Raw genomic sequence first — 21,033 nt, 5'->3', positions numbered from 1 at the left:
AGTGGTTCAGCTAGGTATGTGAGGGAGTAGCCATAGAAAGGCTAGAAAAGTGTCCAAACACGGAGGGCCACACAGGATGGCCATTTCCCGTGGAGAGAGGAAGCTAAGAGGGGTGCTTGGTGAGGAGGGGAAGCTGGGCTTTGGGGCTCCCTAGGAAGGTGCAGAACTGATGCAGGGCCCCCAAGACTGGTATGGATGCCAGTCCCGGTCAGAGGCAGGTCTGTGGAGGGCAGAGGAGCCGTCCACGCCATCAGTTCTCTCTTCTCCTCTCCCCCACCCTAGATGGGATGCTCTATTCTGGTACCATGAACAACTTCCTGGGCAGTGAGCCCATCCTGATGCGCACACTGGGATCCCAGCCTGTCCTCAAGACCGACAACTTCCTCCGCTGGCTGCATCGTAAGGACCTGACCCCCCCTGGCCCCCCTTTCCTGAGTCCCGGTGACCTTGCTAATTCACTCAACTCTCATTTGTGGAAGGTACAATGTGTCCATTACTGTTAGGCGCAGGGGGTATATGGCAGAGAAGACGACAAAGCTCCGGTCATCTTGAAGCTTTCGTCTTAATGTAAACACATTAAAGAAGCACCAGTCATCCCCTCCCCACATGGCTGCCCCTCGACAAGCTGTGGGACCCGAAGAAGCCTGTGTCCTGGCCCCCAGGGCCAACCCACGGGTTTTCACTCAGGCAAACCCAGGGCATCCAGGGGTTCAGTCCCTAAGCCCATCTGCCCCTCCCCCGCAGCGGACGCCTCCTTCGTGGCAGCCATCCCTTCGACCCAGGTCGTCTACTTCTTCTTCGAGGAGACAGCCAGCGAGTTTGACTTCTTTGAGAGGCTCCACACATCCCGGGTGGCTCGAGTCTGCAAGGTCGGCGGCCGGGGCGGGGGGCGGGGCTAACTGGAGGATTACCAATAGGGAGATGGCAGGGGCGGGACTAAGTGGTGGGTCCCCAAGGAGAGCGGAGGGGAGGGGAGGGGAGGGGGACCAGCGGTGCTGGGGAGGGCGGGGTGGGGCACACGGGGCTGGGGGGGGCGGGGAGGACACACAGGGTTGGTGGGTCGGGGACACGCGTGGCTGGGGGCGCCCCCTCACTCTCCCTGTACCCCCAGAATGACGTGGGCGGCGAAAAACTGCTGCAGAGGAAGTGGACCACCTTCCTGAAGGCCCAGCTGCTCTGCACCCAGCCGGGGCAGCTGCCCTTCAACGTCATCCGCCACGCGGTTCTGCTGCCCGCCGATTCTCCCACAGCTCCCCACATCTACGCAGTCTTCACCTCCCAGTGGTGAGCAGCAGGGCCGGACCGTGGGGACTGGACACGGGACTTGACTCCAGTGAGGCCCCGGCTCGTGGGCGGAGGCAGGAATTGACATGAGCCAGCACCTATTCAGCACTTTCACAGAGGAAGGCATTAAATCGTCACCACCTCTGAGGAATTTGACTCATGCCCTTTTTGTAGATGGGAAAAATAAGGCTCAGAGAGGTTCTAATTAGTTTATATTCTGCTTAGTTCCAAAAGGGATAGGAAGCATTTTGCAAAAGGCAAATATTAAAATCAATAAAATAGATAAAGAAATGAGAATAAAAGGAGAGTATGAGAAGCCAGGGATAAGGCCAACACATTACAAATGCTTGTCATAAGATGTAGTATAGTCCCTGGATGCCAGCCACAAATTTAGCTCTGCACTTCCTAGTGGCCAGGGCAAACAGGGAAACACCATGGGTATCATAAGATAAAGTCGGCCGGGCGCGGTGGCTCATGCCTGTAATCCCAGCAGTTTGGGAGGCCGAGGCGGGCAGATCACGAGGTTGAGAGATCAAGACCATCCTGGCCAACATGGTGAAACCTCGTCTCTACTAAAAATGCAAAAATTAGATGAGTGTAGTGGCGCATGCCTGTAGTCCCAGCTACTCCTGAGCCTGGGGCAGGAGAATCCCATGAACCTGGGAGGCGGAGGTTGCAGTGAGTGGAGATCACACCACTACACTCCAGCCTGGCAACACAGCGAGACTCCATCTCAGAAAATATAAATAAAAATAAAGTAATTGCTTGAAGGTTGAGAAAGGTTAACCGATTTGTCCAAGGTCCCTGAGCCATGGTCTGGCCCCATAGTGTTTAGGTACCTGCTAAAAATGTGTCAGGTACCAAAGGTATTTGGGGTAAGTGGGGTCTGGTATCCACAGGATCCAGAACTGAGAGCCTGATGTATACAATAGTCAGCTTCAAGAGAGCAAGAGAAACAGACCTCCTGTCTCCACAGATCAGGGCTGAAGGAATAAAAACAGTCTGGTAGTCAGGCACTGGTCGGTTCTCTGAGGACCACGGATCCATGAGACTGAAAGGAAGAGGGCTTTGTGTGGAGCCAGGCTAGAGATGGTTACACTGTCCCTCCAATGGGTGCAGCCCAGTCTAGGCGGGACAGGCAGGGACCACCCCAGGGCCTGAGCCCCAATTAATTCTCATTAAGGATAATCAGACTTCATATCCCAAGATGGGCCTAGAGCCAGGCCCTGGGCCAGAGTCAGGGAATTCCATGGGGCTCCCTTGGCCCTTATCAACACAGTGAGGGGAAGGAGTGGTAGCTGGAGGCTGGCCCAGCTCTCCACACTCTTGCCTCCTGGGCTTTATCACTGAGGGTGGGCCAGGGCTGGAGAGAGAGCTGCCTGGTGCGGCAGAGATCACAGACAATGTTCCCTCTGGCTGTCTCCAGGCAGATTGGCGGGACCAGGAGCTCTGCAGTTTGTGCCTTTTCTCTCTTGGACATTGAACACGTCTTTAAGGGGAAATACAAAGAGTTGAACAAAGAAACTTCACGCTGGACTACTTATAGGGGCCCTGAGACCAACCCCCGGCCGGGCAGTGTGAGTACTACCTCCCACACTGAGCACAGTCTACACACACATGATGTGCGTGGAAAAGCACCTATCGTGGCATAGTAAAGGCCCAATAAATGTTAGTGCTCTCCACCCCACCAATCTTGTCTGCTCAGACATACATCTGGTACAGCTGCCTACATTTCACATGTGCCTAGCACCCTCTTATACACAGAGGAGTTGCCAGAGCCATCTCCCTTCACCAAGGCTAAGTGTACACCAAATATCTGGGTATATCACTATGGAAACAAGGGAACATGGGCTGTGTGCCAAGGACTGTCTCGGGCATTGCCACCTGCCTTTATTATTTAACTTTTTAAAAAAATCAGAGACCAGGCTGGGCGTGGTGGCTCATTCCTGTAATCCCAGCACTTTGGGAGGCCAAGGCAGGTGGATCACTTGAGGTCAGGAGTTCAAGACCAGCCTGGCCAACGTGGTGAAACCTCATCTCTACTAAAAATACAAAAATTAGCCGGGCATGGTGGTGCGTGACTGTAATTTCAGCTATTGGGAGGCTGAGGTAGGAGAATCGCTTGAACCTGGGAGGTGGAGGTTGCAGTGAGCCAAGATTGCGCCACTGCACTCCAGCCTGGGTGATAGAGTGAGACTCAGTCTCAAAAACAAACAAACAAACAAACAAAAAAAAATCAGAGGCCGGGCATGGTGGCTTATGCCTGTAATCCCAGCCATTTGGGAGACTGAGATGAGAGGTTCATTTGAGGCTAGGAGTTTGAGACCAGCCTGGGCAACATTGTAAGACTCTGTCTCTACCAAAAAAAAATTAGCTGGGCATGGTGGCATGTGCCTGTAGTCAACTACTCAAGAGGCTGAGGTAGGAGGATCACTTGAGCCTGGGAGTTCAAGGCTCCAGTGAGCTGTGATCATGAGAATGTACTCCAGCCTGGGTGACCAGAGTGAGATGCTGTCTCTAAAAAAGTTTTTAAATGAAAAAAAAAAAAAAAAATCACAGCCTGGACAATATTGGGGGGAACCCATTTCTACAAAAGAGAAAAAAATCAGCGCTATTATATATATGTACGTTATTTGAAGAATCAGATCTAAAATCAAATTGATCTATAGGTTTAACTACAAAAAGCAGTCCTATTTCCCATCCTTCACCTCTCCCCAAACATTTTCAGCTCTTTTAGCTGATTCTTTTCAAATTTATCTCAAAATCTCTAAATAACATGCTTTTATTGCTACTTCTTGATGTTTCAGTTTCTGACAGTATCTGTTGAATTCCCATTGTAAAAGGTGAGAATTTAACTATGTTCCCCAACCCTCATCTCTACCCAGTGGTGTGCTAGAGCTGGCTTGCAGCAGCTAGCAAGAACTGTTTTTGCACATTTTTTTCCAAATTTGTGTTCAGTGATATTACATTGGTAGCTTGAAATTAGCCATGGTGAAAGTATACGTCACAGAAATCAGCAAACAATGCAAATTGGCTTTCTAACCCTCTCCGAACAAAACTGACTTGGTCCAACATACAGTAACTGCACCCACCCCCAATCTCCTAATGTAGTTTTCTGGTAATTTTGGTTAGATCACTATTTATATTATGACTCTTCTTATTCACAGCCGAGCCAGGTAGTAAGCCATGATTACTTTTCCTTTTTGCATAGTTTTGTTTTCCCTGGGGCTAGTAATTATCTTGACTTTTCTGCTTGCTTTGTTTTCTAAGCTCTTTATTTTTATTATTTTTTTTGAAACAGTGTCTCACTCTGTCACCCAAGCTGGAGTGCAATGGCGCGATCTCGGCTCACTGCAACCTCCACCTCCTGGGTTCAAGTGATTCTCCTGCCTTAGCCTCCCGAGTAGCTGGGACTACAGGTGTTCGCCACCTCACCCAGCTAATTTTTGTAATTTTAGTAGAGATGGGGTTTCACCATGTTGGCCAGACTGGTCTCTAACTCCTGACCTCAGGTGATCCTCCTACCTCAACCTCCCAAAGTGCTAGGATTACAGGCATGAGGCACTGTGCCTGGTCGAAGCTCTTATCTTTAATTCAACCCCAAGCTCTTCCTAAATTATCTGAATCTCTTCTGAAGACAGACCTATTAGCTTTTCTAACAGTTTTATCTTCCTGGAGAGCCTTCCTGTCTGCTCCAGTCTGGACTAGTGCCCTCTACTCCCGGAGCACAGATGCCATCCTGGAATCCCCCTTCCTCATCAGCCTGGGGATTCCCCTTTGCCTCTTTCCTGTGACACATCTCGTGTTCCTTGCGTCCCATGGCTTCCTCTTTTTTTTTTTTTTTCTTTTCAACTGTCTCATTTTGGTGGAGGTTATCCTTTGTAGATTCCTGGAAAAGGATACATGGCAGGTAAAACATTTTAAGATCTTGAGTGTCTGAAAATGTATTCTACTTTCCTATTTGATAGTTCGGCTAGGTATACGTCATTCTAGAATAGAAACACATTTCCTTCAAACTTTGAAGGCCTTGCTTTATTATCTTCTAGCTTCCAGTGGTGCTGTTGAGAAGTCCAAAGTTATTCTGATCCCTAGCACTCTGAATGTAACCTTGTTTTATTTCACCGAAATCTTTTTTTTTTTTTAAATACTGATATTCGTGGAGCAGGGCTACCCTATAGGCAGCGTGCCTCACTGCCCTCACTGCCCTCACTGCCCTCACTGGAATCTTGTAGTGCTTTTTCTTTGTCCTGGTATTCTGAAATTTCATGGTGTTGTGCTTTGATGTAACACTACTCATTTATTGTGCTGGGTGCTCACTGGGCCACTTCAGCCTGGAATTAGTACTCTTAGTTCTTTCAGTTCTGAGTTTTCTTGAACTATATCTTCCTATCTTCTTCTTCTTCTTCTTTTTTTTTTTTTTTAAATACTGATATTCGTGGAGCAGGGCTACCCTATAGGCAGCGTGCCTCACTGCCCTCACTGCCCTCACTGCCCTCACTGGAATCTTGTAGTGCTTTTTCTTTGTCCTGGTATTCTGAAATTTCATGGTGTTGTGCTTTGATGTAACACTACTCATTTATTGTGCTGGGTGCTCACTGGGCCACTTCAGCCTGGAAATTAGTACTCTTAGTTCTTTCAGTTCTGAGTTTTCTTGAACTATATCTTCCTATCTTCTTCTTCTTCTTCTTTTTTTTTTTTTTAGATGGAGTCTCACTGTCACCCAGGCAGGAGTGCAGTGGTGCGATCTTGTCTCACTGCAACCTCCACCTCCTGGGTTCAAGTGATTCTCACACCTCAGCCTCCTGAGTAGCTGGGACTACAGTTTCACGCCACCATGTCCGACTAATTTATTTATTTATTTATTTATTTTGAGATGGAGTCTTGCTGTGTCCCCCAGGCTTCAGTGTAGTGGCTCTATCTTGGCTCGCTACAACCTCCGCCTCCTGGGTTCAAGCGCTTCTCCTGCCTCAGCCTCCCGATTAGCTGGGACTACAGGTGCCCTCTACCATGCCCAGTTAATTTTTGTATTTTTAGTAGAGACAGGGTTTCACCATGTTGCCCAGGCTGGTCTCGAACTCCTGACCTCAGGTGGTTTGCCTGCCTTGGCTTCCCAAAGTGCCGGGATTACAGGCGTAAACCACAGTGCCCGGCCTTTTTTTGGTATTTTTAGTAGAAACTGGGTTTCACCATGTTGCCCAGGCTGGTCTTGAACTCTTGAGCTCAAGCAATACACCCACTTTGGCCTCCTAAAGTGCTGGGATTCCAGGCGTGACCCCCTGTGCCCGGCCCTATCTTCCTTTCATTCAACAAATATTTTTTGAGGACACATGCGACTATTCTGGGCAGGGAATATAGAAGTGAGCAAAACACATGAAAGTCCCTTCCCTCATGGGGCTTACATTCCAATGGAGTGTTTTCTCGCTTTTTTCTGGACCTCCTAGACTAGTCTTCTCACTTTTTTTGAGCTTTCCTACTGTCCAGGTCTTTGGTTGTGTTCTATTTTTCTGGAAGAGTGTCTCAACTTTGTCTTCCAATCTTTCTGTCAGGTTTTTCATTTCTGTGTTCAGAGACAGTGAAAGAAAAAAGAAAGAAGGCCAGGTGCAGTGGCTCACACCTGTAATCTCAGCACTTTGGGAGGCTGAGACAGGTGGATCACCTGAGGTGAGGAGCTCAAGACCAGCCTGATTAACATGGTGAAACCCCGTCTCTACTAAAAATACAAAAATTAGCCAGGCATGGTGGCGCACCTATAGTCCCAGCTACTCAGGAGGCTGAGGCAGAAGAATTGCTTGAACCAAGGAGGCCAAGGTTGCAGTGAGCTGAGATTGTGCCACTGCGCTCCAGCCTGGGCGACAGAAGGAGACTCCATCTCATAAAAGAAAGAAAGAAAGAGAGAGAGAGGGGGAGAAAGAAAGAAAGAGAGAGAGAGAGAAGGAGGGAGGGAGGAAGGAAGGAAGGAAGGAAGGAAGGAAGGAAGGAAGGAGGGAAAGACAGAAAGAAAAAGAAAGAAAGAGAGAGAGAGGGGGAGAAAGAAAGAAAGAAAGAAAGAAAGAAAGAAAGAAAGAAAGAAAGAAAGAAAGAAAGAGAAAAAAAGAAGAAGAAAAAAGATTTTTATTTTCTGCCAAACAGTCTTGACCTCCTGGGCTCAAGTGATCCTCCTACCTCAGCCTCCTGAGTAACTGGAACTACAAGCACCCACCACCACACCCAGTTAATTTTTTAATATTTTGTGGAGGCAGGGTCTCAAACTCATGGGTTCAAGCAATCCTCCCACCTTGGCCTTTCAAAGTGTTGGGATTACAGGTGTGAGCCACCATGCCTCACCTGGGATTGTATAGATTAAAAGAAATTTAAGACCAGGTACAGTGGCTCAAGCCTGCAATCCCAACATTTTGGGAGGCTGAGGTGGGAGGATTGTTTGAGCCCAGGAATTTGAGAGCAGCCTGGGCAATATAGTGAGACCCCCATCTCTACAAAATATTTTAAAATTAGCTGTGTGGGCTGGGCGCGGTGGCTCAAGCCTGTAATCCCAGTACTTTGAGAGGCCGAGACGGGCGGATCACGAGGTCAGGAGATGGAGACCATCCTGGCTAACACGGTGAAACCCCGTCTCTACTAAAAAAAATACAAAAAACTAGCCGGGTGAGGTGGCGGGCGCCTGTAGTCCCAGCTACTCGGGAGGCTGAGGCAGGAGAATGGCGTAAACCCGGGAGGTGGAGCTTGCAGTGAGCTGAGATCCGGCCACTGCACTCCAGCCTGGGCAATAGAGCGAGACTCCGTCTCAAAAAAAAAAAAAAAAAAATTAGCTGTGTGTTGTGCCATGCGCCTGTAGTCCTAGCTACTTGGAAAGGTGAGGTAGGAGGATCACTTGAGCCTCGGAGGTCGAGGCTGCACCCCATTGTACTCCAGCCTGGGCAACAGAGTGAGACCCTGTCTCAAAAAAAAAGAGAAAAGAAAAAAATTTACATAATCCCTTCCCGTCTTCCATTTTTCTCATGCATTTTTTGTTTGTCAGTCTTCCACAGCCTGGATCTTGATGACTGCATCTTTGTAGTGTAGTTTAAGTATTTCCTATAAATTGTTCAGTAGTTGGATCTAGAGACTTACTCAGATTCAGGTTTGGTTTGGAGGAGGGGCAAGATTACTTCATCATGGTTGTGTGCTCTTTTTTCTGGATGCCTGTAATGCCTGGTGGCCCTCTTTGTGAGAAGGAAAGACTCTTCTTTGGGAGCATTCGCTTCCTGTTTCATGGGTGCACTATTTTCACATATCTCTCTTAGGATAGTAATGATGGATTTCTGTGACGTTTTCTTCTTTCTGATTCATTTCTATTTCCTCTTAGGTTTTGTTTGTTTGTTTGTTTTTGTTTTTTGGGAGTTTTCTTGAGATGAAGTCTCACTCTGTTGCCTAGGCTGGAGTGCAATGGCATGATCTCGGCTCAATGCAACCTCTGCCTCCTGGCTTCGGGCGATTCTTCTGCCTCAGACTCCCGAATAGCTGGGATTACAGGCACACACCACCATACACAGCTAATTTATGAATTTTTAGTAGAGATGAGATTTCACCATGTTGGTCAGGCTGATCTTGAACTCCTGACCTCAGGTGATCCGCCCACCTCAGCCTCCCAAAGTGCTAGGATTACAGGCATGAGCCACTGTGCCCAATATTTTTTTTTCTTTCTTTTTTTTTTTTTTTTGAGACGGAGTCTTGTTCTGTTGCCCAGGCTGGAGTGCAGAGGCGCGACCTTGGCTCACTGCAACGTCCACTTCCCTGGTTCAAACGATTCTCCTGCCTCAGCCTCCTGAGTAGCTGGGATTATAGGTGACCACCACCACGCCCAGCTAATTTTTTTATATTTTTAGTAGAGACAGGGTTTCAACATGGTGGCCAGGATGGTCTCGAACTCCTGACCTCAGGCAATCTGCTCGCCTCGGCCTACCAAAGTGCTGGGATTACAGGTGTGAGCCACCATGCCCGGCCTCTCTTAGGTTTTTGTTGGTTCTTTTTCTTCTTCTTTTTTTTTTTTTTTCCTATTTGTTTATTTTGGTTTCTTTCTTTCATGTTGGTGGTTTTATTTACATGTCTGGTAGTCCTTGAATGTCTACTCATTTTAACAGCAGGGGACCTTGAAGCTGTTTGGAGCTCTGTGTCCATAACTAAGGCTTGGAAATTTGGTCTCTGTTATACCACCACTGAGAGTGGTCTGGCTGGGCTGTTTGGTGGGAATCTTCAGTGTCAGTGTCTTTACTGTATCTTAGGTCGTTAAGTCTTTCCTCTTAGACCTCCAGTCAGTTTCCCAGAGCAGCTTCTTCTAGTCTTCTGCATGGAGGCAGATGATCTGGCTCTTGGTGTCTGGGAGCCACAGGGGAAGAGGGTTGGGTTTGGGAAAGAGTCTCATCATGTAGTATACCTACCTGTATTGAATCCCCCTGCTTTCAGGATGGTGTCCCCATCAACTGGGCCTGCTATCCTCCATCCAGAAACCCTCTGTTTTACTCTCTCTGGTGGATAAGCCTCCAGTCTTGGGCCAGGATGTGGAAGGGGCAGTCACCCAGGTCTGTGGAGTTTGGAGAGTACCAGCCTGTTTCTTAAACAGACTTTCAAATAATCTTCCTTATTTAGCATCCCCATTAACCTCACTTCCAGAGGTGGCTGAGAGTAGTAATTTGTGAACTTTAGGAATCCTGCCTTCTAAATGTTTTGGGGCTTCCTCCAGGGCTGGCTTGAGAAGATGCTTCTCTCTCTCTCTCTGTTAAGTCTTTTCTGTTGTTCATTCGCTTTCCAGCTTCCAAAATGTGGACGCTTTTGCACTTCTCTCTTATTCTCCCCATCCCTCGCTCGTCTAGGTTTATGTCTTTTTAAAAATTCCCTGGCCGGGCATGGTGGCTCATGCTGTAATCCCACCACTTTGGGAGGCCGAGGCAGGTGGATCACTAGGTCAGGAGATCGAGACTGCCCTGGCCAACGTGGTGAAACCCCGTCTCTACTAAAACTAAAAAATTAGCTGGGTGTGGTGGTGCATGCCTGTAATCCCAGCTACTTGGGAGACTGAGGCATGAGAATTGCTTGAACCTAGGAGGCGGAGCTTGCAGTGAGCCGAGATCATGCCACTGCACTCCAGCCTGGCAACACAGCGAGACTCTGTCTCAAAAAAAAAAAAAAAAAAAATTCCCTTTGGCCCAGGTGCGGTGGCTAATGCCTGTTATCCCAGCACTTTGGGAGGCCAAGGTGGGAGGATAACTTGAGGCCAGGAATTGGAGATCAGCTTGGGTAACATAGTGAGACCCCATCTCTTTTTTTTTTTTTTTTTTTTTGAGATGGAGTCTCGCTCTGTTGCCCAGGCTGGAGTGCAGTGGCCGGATCTCAGCTCACTGCAAGCTCTGCCTCCCGGGTTCACGTCATTCTCCTGCCTCAGCCTCCCAAGTAGCTGGACTACAGGTGCCCGCCACCTCGCCCGGCTAGTTTTTTTTTTTTTTGTATTTTTTAGTAGAGACGGGGTTTCACCGTGTTAGCCAGGATGGTCTCGATCTCCTGACCTCGTGATCCACCCGTCTCGGCCTCCCAGAGTGCTGGGATTACAGGCTTGAGCCACCGTGCCTGGCCTCCCCCACCTCTACAAATAAAAAATTAGCTCGGGCCAGGCATGATGGCTTATGCCAGTAATCCCAGAAGTTTGGGAGGCAGAGGTGGGTGGATCACTTGAGGTCAGGAGTTGGAGACCACCCTGGCCAACATGGTGAAACCCCGTCTCTACTAAAAATACAAATATTAGCTGGGTGTGGTGGTGGACTCCTGTAATCCCAGCTACTTGGGAGGCTGAGGCAGGAGAATGGCGTGAACCTGGGAGGTGGGGCTCACAGTGAACCGAGATCACACCTCTGCACTCCAGCCTGGGAGACAGAGGGAGACTCCGTCTCAAAAAAAAACAAAAAAATAGGCCGGGCGCGGTGGCTCAAGCCTGTAATCCCAGCACTTTGGGAGGCCGAGACGGGCGGATCACAAGGTCAGGAGATTGAGACCATCCTGGCTAACACGGTGAAACCCCGTCTCTACTAAAAATACAAAAACTAGCCGGGCGAGGTGGCGGGCGCCTGTAGTCCCAGCTACTCGGGAGGCTGAGGCAGGAGAATGTCGTAAACCCGGGAGGCGGAGCTTGCAGTGAGCTGAGATCCGGCCACTGCACTCCAGTCCGGGCGACAGAGCCAGACTCCGCCTCAAAAAAAATAAAATAAAATAAAATAAAATAAAAAAATAAATAAATAAAATAAAATAAAATAAAAAATTAGCTGGGTGTGGTGGTGCATGCCTGTAATCCCAGCTACTTGGGAGACTGAGGCATGAGAATTGCTTGAACCTAGGAGGCGGAGCTTGCAGTGAGCCGAGATCATGCCACTGCACTCCAGCCTGGCAACACAGCGAGACTCTGTCTCAAAAAAAAAAAAAAAAAAAATTCCCTTTGGCCCAGGTGCGGTGGCTAATGCCTGTTATCCCAGCACTTTGGGAGGCCAAGGTGGGAGGATAACTTGAGGCCAGGAATTGGAGATCAGCTTGGGTAACATAGTGAGACCCCATCTCTTTTTTTTTTTTTTTTTTTTTGAGATGGAGTCTCGCTCTGTTGCCCAGGCTGGAGTGCAGTGGCCGGATCTCAGCTCACTGCAAGCTCTGCCTCCCGGGTTCACGTCATTCTCCTGCCTCAGCCTCCCAAGTAGCTGGGACTACAGGTGCCCGCCACCTCGCCCGGCTAGTTTTTTTTTTTTTTGTATTTTTTAGTAGAGACGGGGTTTCACCGTGTTAGCCAGGATGGTCTCGATCTCCTGACCTCGTGATCCACCCGTCTCGGCCTCCCAGAGTGCTGGGATTACAGGCTTGAGCCACCGTGCCTGGCCTCCCCCACCTCTACAAATAAAAAATTAGCTCGGGCCAGGCATGATGGCTTATGCCAGTAATCCCAGAAGTTTGGGAGGCAGAGGTGGGTGGATCACTTGAGGTCAGGAGTTGGAGACCACCCTGGCCAACATGGTGAAACCCCGTCTCTACTAAAAATACAAATATTAGCTGGGTGTGGTGGTGGACTCCTGTAATCCCAGCTACTTGGGAGGCTGAGGCAGGAGAATGGCGTGAACCTGGGAGGTGGGGCTCACAGTGAACCGAGATCACACCTCTGCACTCCAGCCTGGGAGACAGAGGGAGACTCCGTCTCAAAAAAAAACAAAAAAATAGGCCGGGCGCGGTGGCTCAAGCCTGTAATCCCAGCACTTTGGGAGGCCGAGACGGGCGGATCACAAGGTCAGGAGATTGAGACCATCCTGGCTAACACGGTGAAACCCCGTCTCTACTAAAAATACAAAAACTAGCCGGGCGAGGTGGCGGGCGCCTGTAGTCCCAGCTACTCGGGAGGCTGAGGCAGGAGAATGTCGTAAACCCGGGAGGCGGAGCTTGCAGTGAGCTGAGATCCGGCCACTGCACTCCAGTCCGGGCGACAGAGCCAGACTCCGCCTCAAAAAAAATAAAATAAAATAAAATAAAAAAATAAATAAATAAATAAAATAAAATAAAATAAAAATTAGCTGGGCATGGTGGCACACACCTGTGGTTCTAGCTTCTCAGGAGGCTAAGGTAGGAGGATGGCTTGAACCCAGGAGGTCAAGGCTGCAGTGAACCAAGATCATGCCACTGCACTCCAGCCTGGATGACAGTGAGACACTGTTTCAAAAAAACAATTTTTTTTAGTGTAATTATCATTTTTTTGTGTATTTGTTACATTGTGTGCATGACAGCCTTTGTTAAGTCTGAGGAGTATGGAGCTGACAGGGGCACTGGAATGCCGGGAAAGAGCTTCTTCAACTGAGATCAAGGCTTCCTGGAGGGAACCACTGCAAAAAGGCCATCAGGCAGTTTTCAAGTTATGTGACAGAGGGCAAAGATGGCCATAGGGTGCTCTGAGTTTTGGGATGGTCACATGACACAATCCAGCACTTGAACCTGGGGTATATGCTCCCTCATTGTGAGGCAGGATGTAGGCACATGACTGTGCATTTAGGCATATGTGTGACCAAGAAGAATGAGAGAAATGGAAAACACTGGAGAACACAAAGTATCAAGAACTTCTCATCAGGCAATCCCAAAGCGCTCTGCTCTTTTCCTCTTCTTTGCCTCTGTATCCTCTGTGGTTCCAGTTCCAGCTGAACTTGTGACAATCCCAAATCACTCCTTCCTCTTTTTCAGTTTCTCATCATCTTCAGACTTTCTGGAGATTGAAGAGACATTCAAACCAAATCTTTGAGCTCTTTCCTTCAGCTTATCCAAGTTAACCATAGGTTTGTTATCAGATGACAGATCTTTTGTTGGAACTGAAGAATTCCCAAACCTAGCTGCCTGAGCAGCTTTCTTACTCTCCAAGCTCACAAAGCTTGGAGAGTTAAGAATTCGTTCAGCCCTCTTCTGCATTCTCTCAGTCTGTGGTATTTCAGATGTAATTTTCACCACTTTATTTTCTGCTGCCACATCAATAGTTTTTTCAGGGGGTTCTTCCTCTTTGACAGGGAGCTCAATGGGCTTTGTTTCTTCTTCCTCTGTTTCATCTCCCAGTACATCTTCTTCATTTGCCTCCTCTTCAGCGTGTTCTTTAAGATATGCCTGGAGTCTGTGGATAAGATCTTGCTTTATTCCCTTGGTCTCCGAACCACAAGCAGGACATTCTTGCTTTAGTTCGGCAAGCTTCAGCTTATGGAACTCCACTGTCTCAGTCGCCATCTTGTTACCCCTCAAAAAACAATTTTTAAATTTAAAAATACACCTTTAACCTGTAATCCCAGCACTTTGGGAGGCCAAATTAAAAGGTTCACTTGAGGCCAGGAGTTTGAGACCAGCCTTGGCAAAATAGCAAGACCCTGTGTCTATTTGTAAAAATAAAAAACAACAAACAAACAAAAAAACCCTTTGGGAGGACATGAGAGTAGGTGCACGTGCTCATTCTGGCATCAAAATGAGATGTAGATGTTATTACCTTATTTTGCAGATGAGAAAGTTGAAGGTCAGAGAGGTGAAATAGCTTATCTAAGGACACAGCTTATAGGTAACAGAGTTGGGGCTGGCCCTAAGACAGTGCTCTTGGAGAACAAGGATCCTGACTGAAGATCAGGACACAGGTGTCCCAGAGTCACAGCATCCTCATATTAGCAGGGCCTTTAGAGAACAGTTGGTCCAACCCCCTCATTTTATGGGTGAGAAAAAGGAGGCTCGGAATGGAGAAGGGATTCTTCCAGAGTCATGCAGCAAGTTCGTGCAAAACCGTGATGAGAAATGCTCTGTGCTACACCAACCCTTTTTGTGACATTCATTCAGTCGTTGACTCAGCAAACATTTATTGAGCACCAACTGTGTGCCAGATCCTGTGCTATGCCAGGAAATGCAGACATGAGTAAAATTTGGTCCTTTTTTAAATTTCTTTTTTGAGACAGTGCAGTGGCACAATCTTTGGTCACTGCAACCTCCACCTCCCGTGTTCAAGTGATTCTCCTGCCTCAGCTTCCTGAGTAGCTGGGATTACAGGTGCCTGCCACCATGCTTGGCTAATTTTTGTATATTTATTTATTTATTTGAGTATCTCTCTGTCGCCCAGGCTGGAGTGCAATGGCACAATCTCGGCTCACTGCAACCTCTGCCTTCTGGGTTCAAGCAATTCTCCTGCTTCAGCCTTCTGAGTAGCTGTGATTACAGGCATACCACCACCCCCAGCTATTATTTGTATTTTTAGTAGAGACGGAGTTTCACCATGTTGGCCAGGCTGGTCTCGAACTCCTGACCTCAGGGTGACTCGCCCACCTAGGCCTCCCAAAGTGCTGGGATTACAGGTGTGAGCCACTATGTCCAGCCATAAAATTTGGTACTTGCCTGTAAGGAGCCTTCGTCCTGCTTCCTGCTGGTTGCCAGGCCTCCTTGCTGGAGGTGCAAAAGAGGAGAACAGTAATAACAGTTAACATTGGCTGAGTGCTTGCTTCATGCCAAGCACTGTGTGAATTATTTTTCATGTATTAGTGCATTTCATTTTCCCAGTGAGCCTATAAGGCAGGTCTTGGTAATAGGCCCACTTCACAGCTGAGGAACCTCAGGCATGCAGAGGCTGGGATGCACAACCAGGCAGCTCCAGAGTGGGAGCTTTAACCACCACCCTGAAATGAGGACTGCCATGAGGGAGGAGGCGAAGGAGAAGCGCACGCGTCGGTGGGAGGGTGAACTGAGGGGAAGGGGCCAACCAACCTGATCTGCCTCCTTCCTCCTTTAGTGCTCGGTGGGCCCCTCCTCTGATAAGGCCTTGACCTTCATGAAGGACCATTTCCTGATGGATGAGCAGGTGGTGGGGACGCCCCTGCTGGTGAAGTCTGGTGTAGAGTATACACGGCTTGCAGTGGAGACAGCCCAGGGCCTTGATGGGCACAGCCATCTTGTCATGTACCTGGGAACCAGTGAGTAAAGAGTTCCGGGACATCCCCCAGAGGACTAGAGCAGAGGCTGCCCCCAGGTTGAGGAGGGAAACCCTTGAGTTCATTCATTTATTCATTCAACAGCTGTTTACTGGGCACCTGCTATGTGCCTGGCATTCTTCTAGGTTTTGGAAATACAGCAGAGGAGCAAAACAGTCCACTCCCTACCCTTCCTGAGCTTTGTATGGTGGGGGAGGCAGACAGGGAGGTCTTTGGTGGCCTTATCAAGAGCTGTGTGTCTTGGGGGAAAGCTATGTTAGAGGAATTTTGAAAGGTGAGTGGGTGGAGGGGAGCTGGAAACCGCATTGTAGAGATCACTCCTTCAGGAAACTCAGCTGTGAAGGGAGAGAGGAAGGAGATGATGGCTGGAGCAGGGAGTGGAGCCCAGCTGGGGTTCTTGGTTTTGTTTTTCCCCCCTCCTTGCCCCCAGGGTTCTTGTTTTATAGACAGGAAGGACTAAGCATCTAGTAGACAGGGGGATGGCAAAGAGATGGGTAGAAGAAGGGATACATGGCAGGTAAAGTTGTGGAGGGAGCAGGCGGCCAGAGTCCAGGACACATGTGGAGCTGAGCAGCTGTGGGTGGCGGGGAGACAGCACCTGAGCTGGGCTGGGAGTGAAGTTGTAGCAGCGTGGTGTGACTTCGTGGGTGTGCAGGCTCAGGGGGCAGAAGCCAAGGGAGCTCTTATTTGAAGGCTTTTGTATTCTCTATGTAGGTGGCACACAAGGTCATGAGCTGGGAGTGAGGGGGCAGGAAAGGTGGGAAGTTTGAGGAGAGAGGGGTAGATTCAAATAGCCATTGTGGGCTGGGTGCGGGTGGCTCATGCCTGTCATCCCAGCACTTTGGGAGGCCAAGGTGGGTGGATCACCTGAGGTCAGGAGTTCGAGACCAGCCTGGCTAACATGGTGAAATCCCGTCTCTACTAAAAATACAAAAAAAATTAGCCATGTGTAGTGGCACGCACCTGTAATCCCAGCTATTGGGGAGGTTGAGGCAGGAGAATCACTTGAACCCGGCAGGCAGAGGCTGCAATAAGCCAAGATTGTGCCACTGCCTTCCAGCCTGGGCAACAAGAGTGAAACTCCGTCTAAAAAAAAACCAAAAAGCAAAGTAGCCATTGTGGAAAGGGGGAGAGGGAGTCAGCAGGGAATGCTGCAAGACTGCCCAGGCCGACTGCTCAGGCAGGGCCTGGCTGAGGAGGATAACCTTGAGGGTCAGTGGAAGAAATCTGTCAAGTTCATTCATTCCTTCAGGCCATATTACTGGGCACTGTATCAGCTGTGCATGTATTGAGTATACAGCAGAGAACAAAACAGTCAAAAATCTCAGTCTGTGGAGTGGTTGGAGACAGACAATAGCATCCTTAATAAGTAAATTACATGGCACATCATGAGATTTGAGTCACGTAGAGGTGTGTGCAGGGGAATCAGGAATGCCAGGTAAGGAGGTTGCACCTGTTAAAAGGGTGGCCAGGTAGACCTCCCTGAGGTGCTTGATGGAAGTGAAGGAGGCAGGTGATGTGATTTTCTACAGAAGCACCCAGCTGCCCACTGTTTCATGCCTATGGAGAAATAGTTGGGTTTCTCCAGGGATAAAGTTTTGTCAGGGAGTTGCAAAGGAAGGACAGGGGTCCAAGGGATTTTAGCCATTTACAAGAGACTGCCATCTCCATGGCAGAGAGGAAGGTGAACGGTCTGGTTGACCCGTGCCCAGTATACATCACCCTCAGAAGGCGCTTTCTTACATCTGGGGAGGCCCACTGAAGTTGGGAAGGGATCTGTGGATGAGGTGAGATGACTTCTGCTCTCTCTGTCTCCCCATAGCCACAGGGTCGCTCCACAAGGCTGTGGTGAGTGGGGACAGTGGTGCTCATCTGGTGGAAGAGATTCAGCTGTTCCCTGACCCCGAACCTGTTCGCAACCTGCAACTGGCCCCCACCCAGGTGGGAAGGGACCTGACCATCAGATGGCCTTCCAGTGGGGCTGGCCCTGGGGGCCTGTTGGGCTGGCTCCCTGGGCCTGCACTGGCATGCTAGGACTTTACTAGATGTGGCTGGTGCTCCCTGACAATCTCCATCTCTCCTCCAGGGTGCAGTGTTTGTAGGCTTCTCAGGAGGTGTCTGGAGGGTGCCCCGAGCCAACTGTAGCGTCTATGAGAGCTGTGTGGACTGTGTCCTTGCCCGGGACCCCCACTGTGCCTGGGACCCTGAGTCCCGAACCTGTTGCTTCCTGTCTGCCCCCAACCTGTGAGTGTCAGTCCTGGATGGTGGCCTGGATGGCCAGCCAGGACCCTTCTCAGCCAGCTTCTGCTACTGTTCTTCCTCTGTCCAGGGGCTACTGACACATTCACTCCAAGAGTCCTCCCATCCTGCAGTGGGTTTCTCCAGGGATGGAGTTTCCGGGCAGTTTTGAAGCTGCTCTGACCATCCCGGGTTCCTCTCCTCTCTGTTCCTAGTCTCCCCTGGCCTACCTTCTTCCCTACTGTACTTCCTGCCTTCCTCCTTCCTCTTCCCACTTTCAGCTCTTTCGAGGGATAATTTTTGCTTTCTCTGCTCTCTTAGGAACTCCTGGAAGCAGGACATGGAGCGGGGGAACCCAGAGTGGGCATGTGCCAGTGGCCCCATGAGCAGGAGCCTTTGGCCTCAGAGCCGCCCGCAAATCAGTAAGTGTAGGACCTCTCACCAGGGGAGGTGCAAAGGCTCTGGAAGACTTTTGGGCAGGGGTGGGCATTCCTGCTCCAATTTCTTCTCCCAGCACCTGCCTGCCTTGAGATCTGAACACCTGAGTTGGGATGGATTTGGGTCCTGACTATAGGGAAGAGGGACAGGAATTCTGAGCTCAGAATTGAGGTTGCGGTTGATTTTGGTGTCAGAGTTGGAGTAAGGTGGACTGGGGCTTAGTTTGGGGTCCAGACTGGAAATTAAGGAGGAGTGAAATTTGATTTTGGAAGTTGAAATAGAAGTTGGAGATAAGAGTTAGGGTCCAGGCTGGCGGGGCGTGGTGGCTCACGCCTATAATCCCAGCACTTTGGGAGGCTGAGGCGGTACTCCCTTCTATCATTGTTTGAGCTCATGAGTTTGAGACCAGCCTGGCAACATGGTAAAACCCCATCTCTACAAAAATTAACCTGTGGAGAGACATACCTGTAGTCCCAGCTACTCAAGAGGCTGGGATGGAAGGATGGTTTGAGTCCAGGAGGCAGAGGTTGCAGTGAGCTGAGATTGCACCACTGCACTCCAGCCTGGGCAACAGAACCAGACCCTGCCTCAAAAAAATAAAAGGGCTGGGGTCCAAAGATAGGTTAGAGACTCCCTCCTGTCTCTGTCCTTCACCCCTCCCTTAACCTTTTGCTCCTTTTCTTCTCCTACAGTTAAAGAAGTTCTGGCTGTCCCCAACTCCTTTCTGGAGCTCCCCTGCCCCCACCTGTCAGCCTTGGCCTCTTACTACTGGAGCCATGGCCCAGCAGCAGTCCCAGAAGCCTCTTCCACTGTCTACAATGGCTCCCTCTTGCTGATAGTGCAGGATGGAGTTGGAGGTCTCTACCAGTGCTGGGCAACTGAGAATGGCTTTTCATACCCTGTGGTCTCCTACTGGGTGGACAGCCAAGACCAGCCCCTGGCCCTGGATCCTGAACTGGCAGGCATCCCCCGGGAGCACGTGGAGGTCCCGTTGACCAGGGTCAGTGGTGGGACCGCCCTGGCTGCCCAGCGGTCCTACTGGCCCCACTTTGTCACTGTCACTGTCCTCCTCGCCTTAGTGCTTTCAGGAGCCCTCATCATCCTCCTGGCCTCCCCACTGGGAGCACTCCGGGCTCGGGGCAAGATTCAGGGCTGCGAGACCGTGCCCCCTGGGGAGAAGGCCCCATTGAGCAGAGAGCAACACCTCCAGTCCCCCAAGGAATGCAGGACCTCTGCCAGTGATGTGGACGCTGACAACTGCCTAGGCACTGAGGTGGCTTAAACTCTAGGCACAGGCTGGGGCTGCAGGGCAGGCACCTGGCCATGCTGGCTGGGTGGCCCCAGCACAGACTTGACTAGGATGAGAGCAGCACAAAAGACCACCTTTCTCCCCTGAGAGGAGCTTCTGCTACTCTGCATCACTGATGGCACTCAGTAGGGTGATGCGCAGCAGTCTGCCTCCCCTATGGGACTCCCTTCTACCAAGCACATGAGCTCTCTAACAGGGTGGGGGCTACCCCTGGACCTGCTCCTGCGCTGATATTGAAGAACCTGGAGAGGATCCTTCAGTTCGGGCCATTCCAGGGACCCTCCAGAAACACAGTGTTCCAAGAGACCCTAAAAAACCTGCCTGTCCCAGGACACTATGGTAATGAACACCAAACATCTAAACAACCATATGCTAACATGCCACTCCTGGAAACTCCACTCTGAAGCTGCCACTTTGAACACCAACACTCCCCTCTCGCAGGGTCGTGCAGGGATCTGCTCCCTCCTGCTTCCCTTACCAGTCATGCACCACTGACTCCCAGGAAGTCTTTCCTGAAGTCTGACCACCTTCCTTCTTGCTTCAGTTGGGGCAGACTGTGATCCCTTCTGCCCTGGCAGAATGGTAGGGGTAATCTGAGCCTTGTTCACTCCTTTACCCTAGCTGACCCCTTGACCTCTCCCCCTCCCTTTTCCTTTGTTTTGGGATTCAGAAAACTGCTTGTCAGAGACTGTTTATTTTTTATTAAAAAGACAAAGCTTATGTATGACGGGCGATGTGTTTGTTGGAGCAGAGGGCTCCGGCAGAGAATTGCTGGAATGTCAAGGGAGCAAGCAGTCCAAGCACATCAGTTGGGAGGAGGACTAGGTTTGTGGGGTGATAGTTCTCTCCAACTTCAGACTACCTCCTCTGCCCTGCCAGCTCCCCACCCAGAACCAGCCCACAGCACTTTCCTCCACTCTGAGCATTGCTGGAGGGTGCTGCAAACTTTGCCTTTTGGGCCAACCGCAGGTTGGTGTTGACCAGGCTCAGCTTGTATCCGTCTGCTAGACAGGCGATACCTCATCCATCACTAACTCCCCTGTTGCGGCCCCCACAGTTGCTGTCCACAGCTCTCCCACACTTCTCGTGACTCCAACTCAGCCCCGCTTCCCCACTGCAGCAGTTGGCTTCAACTGTTGGTAGATGAATTTATGGAAAGACTGTGCATCCACCCCCATCCTGGCCACATCCTTCTCAATATCTGATAATGCTCTGTACACCTCCACACTACCTTCCTCCTCTCCCCTCTGTCACAAAGGCACAGGTCCCTCTTCCACCAAG

At 49.9% G+C, this 21,033-nt stretch overlaps 2 protein-coding genes across 13 annotated transcripts in view; one reads left to right on the top strand and one right to left on the bottom strand.

The window, feature by feature from the left end:
• SEMA4A (semaphorin 4A) overlaps window positions 1-20,479 on the top strand; it is a 35,615-nt gene extending 15,136 nt beyond the window's left edge. For 11 of the 12 annotated variants that reach the window (XM_033195545.1, XM_033195539.1, XM_033195540.1 and 8 more), the window contains 9 exons: window positions 283-399; window positions 745-869; window positions 1,112-1,284; window positions 2,711-2,861; window positions 15,569-15,749; window positions 17,590-17,708; window positions 17,854-18,011; window positions 18,327-18,427; window positions 19,136-20,479. In XM_033195545.1, coding sequence (XP_033051436.1) covers window positions 283-399; window positions 745-869; window positions 1,112-1,284; window positions 2,711-2,861; window positions 15,569-15,749; window positions 17,590-17,708; window positions 17,854-18,011; window positions 18,327-18,427; window positions 19,136-19,725 — 1,715 coding nt within the window. In that variant the 3' untranslated portion in view covers window positions 19,726-20,479. The remainder of the gene's footprint in view (window positions 1-282; window positions 400-744; window positions 870-1,111; window positions 1,285-2,710; window positions 2,862-15,568; window positions 15,750-17,589; window positions 17,709-17,853; window positions 18,012-18,326; window positions 18,428-19,135) is intronic. The other variant, XM_033195548.1, reaches the window with a different exon arrangement.
• Window positions 13,079-14,037, bottom strand: LOC117074274 (SAP domain-containing ribonucleoprotein-like). Its single transcript, XM_033195549.1, has 2 exons — window positions 13,438-14,037; window positions 13,079-13,266 (listed from the first exon to the last, which is right to left on the bottom strand). Exon 1 carries the CDS (start codon window positions 14,035-14,037, stop codon window positions 13,489-13,491), a length of 549 nt encoding a protein of 182 aa, XP_033051440.1. The 3' UTR covers window positions 13,079-13,266; window positions 13,438-13,488.
• Window positions 20,480-21,033: the final 554 nt, after the last annotated feature.

The sequence above is a fragment of the Trachypithecus francoisi genome, unplaced genomic scaffold (genome assembly GCF_009764315.1).
Source record: "Trachypithecus francoisi isolate TF-2019V2 unplaced genomic scaffold, Tfra_2.0 Lachesis_group5, whole genome shotgun sequence".
Taxonomy (NCBI): domain Eukaryota; kingdom Metazoa; phylum Chordata; class Mammalia; order Primates; family Cercopithecidae; genus Trachypithecus; species Trachypithecus francoisi.
The sequence above is the reverse complement of the archived record's forward strand: the minus strand, read 5'-3'. Positions and strand labels throughout refer to the sequence as shown.